The 7,885-nt window shown below is 65.2% G+C and overlaps 1 protein-coding gene across 1 annotated transcript; it reads left to right on the plus strand.

Annotated features, from left to right (window-relative positions):
* Positions 1-4,328: 4,328 nt before the first annotated feature.
* LOC106492154 (actin-like) lies at positions 4,329-5,432 on the plus strand. The gene has a single exon (XM_013951933.2). The coding sequence runs from the start codon at positions 4,329-4,331 to the stop codon at positions 5,430-5,432; it is 1,104 nt and encodes a 367-aa protein (XP_013807387.2).
* The last annotated feature ends 2,453 nt before the right edge of the window (positions 5,433-7,885 follow it).

Raw genomic sequence — 7,885 nt, forward strand, 5'->3', positions numbered from 1 at the left:
CAGACGGAGCAGGGACAGGCAGCAGATGGATGCGGGAGGGCTTTTGCCTCCTCGTGCCCGCCGCTGGCACGGCGCAGCAGCCCTGGAGCCGCTCTGCCCCTCTGCCCTCCCCCAGGGTGGCCTGCTGACCGGGAAGCACAGCAAGACCGCCAGACAGCCGGGGCGGAAAGGCCTCTCCTGTAGGGTGAGCCCAGGCCTGCTCTGTGCCTCAGTTTCCCCACCTGGGGTTCGCCCCCCCCCCCACTCCTGCCGAACTGCCCAGGGCTCTGGGTGAGGGTTGGCACATGAGTGCCGGGGCCAGCTGGCGCAGCGTGGGTGGGCGGCCCAGCCGGCCCCTGGTCTGGCACCTTTCCGGCACTGGCTGGGGCTTTTGGTGCCCCTTTTTGGGGAGTGCGCAGTGAGTTCTTAATTATTTCAAGCTAGATCAAGCAATTAGCTGACGTGCGTTACGAGGGCCTCTGCATTCAGCTGCCTTTCTCCCCCCGCCCCCCTCGAAATTTGCTTGCGGAGATGACAGATTTCATTCTAATAAGCATTTATCCTGCCCTAATTACACTGCCGAAGACAAGGAGCAAACGCCCTGCGTTCAAAACCACCGGCTGGCGAGCGCCCACCCCTGCGACCCGGCGCCCAGCTGGCCCGGCACCCTCACCCCCCCACCCTCTGCACCCGGGGGTGCCCAAAGTCCCCCGGCCCGCGGCAAAGCGACCTCGCCGAGCTGCTCCGATCAGCTAGCGCAGCTGGCACGGCCCCCCGGCACCCATGCCCGAGCCGGGGTGTCTCGGAGGCGCTCCAGGGCGGGCAGCGGGCGAGCGGTGCCTCCCGCGCCGCACAGGGGGGTCCCCGCCGCAGGAGCGTGCCCTGTACACGCAGCGCTTTAAATGCTTCATTTGGGGAAAGTGCTGCCGTTAGCAGGGATTAATTATTAAAATCGTGAGCGATCTATAAAACACGAGGGGCCGCGCGCAGGGCGGCGGGCAGCCACGTGGCACGGGGCGGCCGGCCCCGCTGCTGCTCGGCGGGGGGGGGCGTTTGGCAGCTCCCGCAGCCGAACGCCGGCAGCAGCCGACAGCGACCGTGGGAAAGGGGCTGCCCGCCAGCGGCGATTTCTGTCGTGCCGCGGCAAAGGAGCCGGAGGGGCCGCGAAGCCTTCGGGCCAGGCCACCACGCCGGCAGCACGTGCCGCGCAGCCCCGCCGCAGGTGCGCGCGGCCTGCCCCGCTTTTCCGCTCCGCACTGTCCCGCCGGGGAGCCAGAGGGAAGCTGAAGTCGAGACGGGCAAAATTGTGCCAAATCAGCGTTTGAGCCGAGAGCCAGTCTCTGGCGTCAAACAGCCCCGCAAGAGATAGGAGAAAACAGTCAAAGACGAGCTGTTTTTAGCCTCTGCTCAAACGCTCGGGAACAGGCGTGAAGAGAGGCCTCCCGTCTGGAGCAGCAGGCGCGGCGGCACAGGGCCATTTTTAGAAATGAGCAAGTTTTGCTAATGATGCCTGCGAAAGGCATGGCGGCGAGGCGGCCTGGGCTGCGCCGGGGCCTGCTCGGCTCCCGCGGCGCCCAGCCCGCGGCTGCCCGGCCCGCACGCTCAGCCAGCACCCGCGGCCACGGGCCCGCGGCAGGTCACAGTGTCGGGCCCCGGTGGCGACAGGGGGCAGCTGCCCCTGGGCTGCACCAAGAGGGCCGGCGTGGGACACCCACACGGATATTTGGTACCCCTCCCTGGCGGCAGCCGGCACTGCCCAGGGTCCCCCTGCACCCACACGTGGCTTTGCTGGCCCACAGAGAGCTCTGCTGGCCCAGAAGGAGCTTTGCTGGCCCATGGAGAGCTCTGTTGGCCCACAGAGAGCTCTGATGGCCCATTGGGAGTTTTTCTGGCCCAGAAGGAGCTTTGCTGGCCCATGGAGAGCTTTGCTGGCTCACAGAGAGCTCTGCTGGCCCATGGGGAGCTCTGCTGGCCCAGAAGGAGCTTTGCTGACCCATGGGAAGATTTGGTGGCCCAGAAGGAGTTCTGCTGGCCCACAGGGACCTCTGCTGGCCCACGGGGAGCTTTGCTGGCTCACAGGGAGCTCTGCTAGCCCAAGGGAAGCTTTGCTGATCAATGGAGAGCTTTGCTAGCCCACGGGGAGCTTTGCTGGCCCATGGGGAGCTCTGCTGGCCCAGAAGGAGCTTTGCTGGCCCATGGGGAGTTCAGCTGGCCCACAGGGAGCTGTGCTGACCCACGGGGAGCTCTGCTGGCCCAGAAGGAGTTCTGTTGGCCCATGGGGAGCTTTTCTGACTGGTGGAGAGCTTTGCTGGCCCACGGGGAGCTTTGCTGGCCCAGCAGGAGCTTCACTGGCCTGCAGGAGCCTTGGCTGGCTCGCAGGAGCTTCGCTGGCTTGCAGGAGATCTGCTGGCCCACAGGGAGCTTTGGTAGCCCATGGAGAGTTTTCGTTTACCCAAAAGACTTCCAGCCTGTGAAGTACATCTTTTTCTCCTTTTTCTACACCAAAGACTACATCTGTCCTTGGCCGGAAATATTATTCTCTCTGTGCCTGGTAAGGAACCATGTCCAATTACCAATCAATTCCCTGACGGAGATAATATTTTCCCTCCCAGTGAAGATCCCTGTTATATATGCACTTGAAACTCTTCTCCTGGCACCGTGGCAGCAGCCTCTATCTGTACTCAGGGCTTACATCTAGGTACAGCCAGCTGCAAGAGTCTCTCAGAAGATGCTAATATCCCTTAAGTGTCTGGGGACCACCAAAGGTTTCTGTCTTCAAGTGGAAACGTGAATTAAACCCTGCTGATCCGTGACTCCACACGCCGCTCTGATCCGAAATGTGCTCTGTGTTCGGAGTTTGGTGGAGCAGCTGGTCCTCGCTGAGGTCTCTCAGCCTCACGCATCCTTTTCCTCCCACGCTGTTTCGAACGCCTCTAACGTCTCCTGAGCGCATCTTCTCTCTGAAACACCCGGCAAGCTGAGGACGTGACGGCCACACTCAAGCCGGCACGCACCAGACGGGCCAGCTGCAGTGAGCCTGGGCGGCCCGCGCCTGCGAAGCCGCTTTTGCCTCTGACAGAAATTCACTCGGAAAGGCGAGCGGTGGCACGTGCCCCTGCCGCCCTGCGGGACGGCGCCTTGGCGGTTTCTATTTTCAAATCAGCCGCGTGTTTCTGGGTCTAAATTTTGCAGGAGGCAACGCCAGCTCGGTGCGAGCGGGCACTGCATTTGGCGGCAGGACCATGCCTGGGAGCCCGCTGGCAGGGAGCCAGGGAAGCTTGAGGGAAGTCAAAAACCCATTGGGGAGGACCGACAACCCTGGGGAAAATCAGGGTGGGGGCATCTGCAAAGCGGAAAGGATTGATGCAGACCCTCTCCAGCGTCTGGCTGCCCAGGGGAGTGGGGACAACCTCATGAAGTTCAACAAAGGCAAGTGCAGGGTCCTGCACCTAGGGAGGAATAACCCCATGCACCAGGACAGGTTGGGGGCTGACCTGCTGGAGAGCAGCTCTGCGGAGAAGGACCTGGGGGTCCTGGTGGACAACAAGGTAACCATGAGCCAGCAATATGCCCTTGTGGCCAAGAAGGCCAATGGTATCCTGGGCTGCATTAGGCAGGGTGCTGCCAGCAGGTCGAGGGGGGTGATCCTCCCCCTCTCCTCAGCCCTGGTGAGGCCACATCTGGAGCACTGTGTCCAGTTCTGGGCTCCCCAGTACAAGAGGGATGTGGCACTACTGGAGCAAGTCCAGCTGAGGGCTACAAAGATGATTAGGGGACTGGAGCATCTCTCTTATGAGGAAAGGCTGAGAGAGCTGGGCCTGTTTAGCCTGGAGAAGAGAAGGCTGAGAGGAGATCTTATCAATGTGTACAAGTATCTGAAGGGAGGGTGTCAAGAGGACGGAGCCAGACTCTTTTCAGTGGTGCCCAGTGACAGGACAAGAGGCAATGGGCACAAACTGCAACACAAACTGCTGAATTTCAGTTCCATCTGAACATGAGGAAAAACTTCTTCACTGTGAGGGTGACAGAGCACTGGAAGAGGTTGCCCGGAGAGGCTGTGGAGTCCCCTTCTCTGGAGATATTCAAAACCCACCTGGACGCGATCCTGTACAATGTGCTCTAGGTGACTCTGCTTGAGCAGGGGGGTTGGAGTAGATGATCTCCAGAGGTCCCTTCCAAGCTCAACCGTTCTGTCTGAACATGATTCTCTGCATGACATCATGGCTCTCTGGCTGTGACGCTGGAGGTGGCCGTGGCAACTTGGCCTTCCATCGGGGGCTCCGGTGCAGGGACCAGGGCAGGGGGCTTTGCTTTTCATCCAGGAAGAGAGAGAAAGAGGGTTTGGCACCATGAACCAGCTGGAGGGGGAGAGGAGCTCAGGGTCTGGCAGCCCCGAGCTGGCTGGTGCCGACCCCACGGAGCGGTACAAGTCCTTCTGCGCCGTGGTGATCGACACGGGCACGAGCCACACCAGGAGTGGGCTGGCCGGGGACGAGAAGCCACGGTCAGTGGTGCCCAGCCGGGTGGGGGTTCCCAGGCAGCAGGACGAGGCCGGTGATGGTGACAGTGACTCCATCCTCACCCATGGCGTGGTCACCGACTGGGATGGCCTGGAGACGCTGTGGCACCGTGTCTTCTACCGTGAACTGGCTGTGTGTCCTGAGGAGCTGGCTGTGCTGGTGACAGATGCCCCCCTGTCCCCCGCTGCCAACCGGGAGAAGGTGGCCGAGCTGCTCTTCGAGAGCTTCAGGGTGCCAGCGATGCTGGTGCTGCCCCGGTCGCTGCTGGCAGCCTATTCCTACGGCCGCACCAGCGGGCTGGTAGTGGGCTCAGGCGCCGGCACGTCCTACGCGGCGCCCATCCTGGACGGCTACACCCTGCCCCACGCCACCTTCCGTCTGGATGTGGCCGGGGACGCCCTCACGGCCTACCTGGCCGTGCTGCGGGGCCCCCGCGGGCCCCCGCTTGGGCCTGACCTGCTGCGCCGCCTCAAGGAGTGCTGCTGCTGCTGCCGGCTGCCCGGGGCGCCCGCGGGGGCCCCCGCGGTGGACTTCACCCTCCCGGACAAGCGGGTGGTGTCCGTGGGCAGCGAGCGCTTCCGCTGCCCCGAGGCCCTCTTCGCCCCCGCCGCCCTGGGGCTGCCGACGGAGCCCGGCCTCCCCGCGCAGGCCGCCCGCAGCCTGCGCCGCTGCGACGCCCGCCGGCGCCCCCAGCTCCGGGCCAACGTGCTGCTGGCCGGCGGCACCACGCTGCTGCGCGGCTTCCCTGAGCGGCTGGGTGCCGAGCTGCGGGGCGCCGGGGCGGCGGGCCCGGCGGCCGGCCCCCGGCGCCATTTTGCCGCCTGGCTGGGCGGCTCCATCGCCGCCTCCCTCGACGCCTTCCAGAGCGCCTGGATCGCCCGGCGGGCCTACGGCGAGAGCGGGCCCGCCGTGGTGCACCGGCACTGCTTCTGAGCGCCGCCGGGGCAATAAAGCTGCCCTCCTCCCAACCCCCCTCCCCGTTTCCCTGCAAGCCCCAAAGGAGAGCGGATTCTGTTTATTTGGCCCCGTCGCCATGCCAACGCGGGCGGCGCGGTTGCCGCTGATTGCCTGGCGGTTGCCATGGCGATGTCAAACACATGCGATGCTCGCGTGGCGCGTTTGAGTCAGCGGCGCGCTGCCCCCTCCCTGCCCGTGCGTCCGGGCGCCCTCCCCTGCGCGGGCAGAGCGGGCCAGGCTGGGTGGCCCCCCCGGCCCTCCCGCCAGGCTGCAGGCCTCCTGCCGGGCAGCTCGCCAGGCACCCGCCGAGGCATGCCGCACCTGGCCGCGGGCTCGCCACGGGGCTCCGGGTGCACGGGGCGCGGGTGCACAGGGTGGTGGGTGCATGGGGCAGTGGGCGCACACGGTGGTGGGTGCATGGGTTGGTGGGTGCACAGGGTGACAGGCACGCAGGGTGGTGGGTGCACGGGGCAGTGGGCACACACGGTGGTGGGTGCACGGGGCGGTGTGTGCATAGGGCTGTGGGTGCACAGTGGTGGGTGCACAGGGTGGTGGGTGCATGGGGTGGTGGGCACACACGGCGGTGGGTGCATGGGGTGGTGGGTGCACGGGGCGACAGGCACGCAGGGTGGTGGGTGCACGGGGCGGTGTGTGCATAGGGCTGTGGGTGCACAGTGGTGGGTGCACAGGGTGGTGGGTGCATACAGGGTGGTGAGTAACAAGGCAGTAGGTGCATGACACAGTGTGTGCATGGGGCGGTGGGGTGGGACAATGCATGCACAGGGTGGTGGATGCATGGGGTGGTGGGTGTACGGGGCAGTGGGTGCACAGGGCAGCGGGTGCACAGGGCAGCGGGTGCACAGGGCAGTGGGCATACAGGGCAGTGGGTGCACAGGGCAGTCAGTGCACGGGGAAGTGGGTGTGCAGGGTGATGGGTGCACAGGGCAGCGGGTGCATGGGGCAGTGGGTGCACGGGGCTGTGGGCGCACGGGGTAGTGGGTGCACAGGGTGGCGAGTTTTGCATCGGGCAGGAGGTTTGTGCCAGGAGGCTGCGAGGGAGCGCTGAACCGAGGGATGGCATGATGGCGTGGGATCCCACCGCACTGTCCCCTCTCCCAGCAAACAGCCACAGAGCGAACCTCAAGCAAGGCCGGGTGCCTGCTGATTAATTGTGAATTATACTCGGGGTTCCCGGGTGGTGCAAAGATTAATAACCGTGTAGCTTGCTGTTCCCAGGCTGTATGATTAAACTCTTGATTAGAAGCTCAAACTACAGTGCCCTGCTAATTCCCCTGCGCTCACTTGCAGTTAATTACCTGGAGCGGGTGGGGGGTGAGCCCAGGGCCAGCGGGGCTCAGTGCCCGCAGAGGGGATGGGTGCTGGGGCTGCCCCGGGCTGCCGCCGGGGGTCCTGGTGGAGGGCGACAGGGCACCGCTGGTCCCAGGCTGCCTCCAGCGTGGGATGCCAGCCAAGCTGGGGCTGGCTCCATTTCCCTGCATGCAGGAGCTGCTCACAGTCACAGGCGGATTTGGGGGAAGGGACCCCGGCAGCCTCGTCCCTGCAGGGCTGACCCCATGGCCAGGGCTGGGTGCTGGGGGCCGGGCAAAGTGTGAACGGCCCTGAGGACGGAGATGCCCCCGGGCTGCCCCACTCGCCTGGGGCGGGAGTTTCTACCCATCCCTCTGGACCCTTTGGCAGGGGGAGACCCCAAAATCAGGGTGCCCTGCCTGACCCGGGAGCGCTCCCCGCTCCGAGGTGCTGCGTCCCGGGAGGAGACATCCCCATCCCCACGGCAGGCTCGGGACCTGCCCGGCTGGCTGATTTGGGGGGAGCTTTGGGCCCTGCCGCCCCAGCGAGGGATGGGAGCGGAGCCGGCGGTTGGGGGGGGGGGGGGGTTGCAGCTACGAAGCCGCACCATATGGGCGGCAAATGTCAGCGAACAGCACGTGGCAATTTGGGAGGCTTTCCGCAAACTGCTGAATTTCAAGAGGAGCAAGGCGGCTCGGCGGCAGCCGGGCTGCAGGGGAGCTGGGGGAAGGGTGCCGCCGGCTGCGCCGCGCCAGCACCGCTGCGGCGACCCGGGCGAGGGGGTCTGAAGCTGCTGAGCTTCGTCAGTGGTGACACCCCAAGGGCCCTCGGGGGGACGCGGAGGCGCAAGGCGGGCACGGGGCAAACGTGGATTTCTTCCCTAGCGCCGTGCCACTGCACTGCAATATTTACCCGGTGCGATGGCTCCAAAGCTGTAATTCCCAAGGCCCTTCGGAGGGGGTCAGAGCCCCCCCGGCACAACCTGCCTTGCCCGGCCACCTTTCAGGGTCCAGAACCGGAGCGGGAACAGTGGGACCCGGCAGTTCACTAGGGGCCGGGTGTCCCGGTGTCCCCTGCCACACGTGCGGCTGCAGCTCAGTGAGGGTGGAGAGCAGCCGGCC

The sequence above is a fragment of the Apteryx mantelli genome, chromosome 12, assembly GCF_036417845.1.
Source record: "Apteryx mantelli isolate bAptMan1 chromosome 12, bAptMan1.hap1, whole genome shotgun sequence".
In the NCBI taxonomy this organism is placed as follows: domain Eukaryota; kingdom Metazoa; phylum Chordata; class Aves; order Apterygiformes; family Apterygidae; genus Apteryx; species Apteryx mantelli.

What these genes read in the sequence shown, in the direction of transcription:
- LOC106492154 (XM_013951933.2), top strand. Translation starts at nt 4,329, where the DNA reads ATGAACCAGCTGGAGGGGGAGAGGAGCTCAGGGTCTGGCAGCCCCGAG.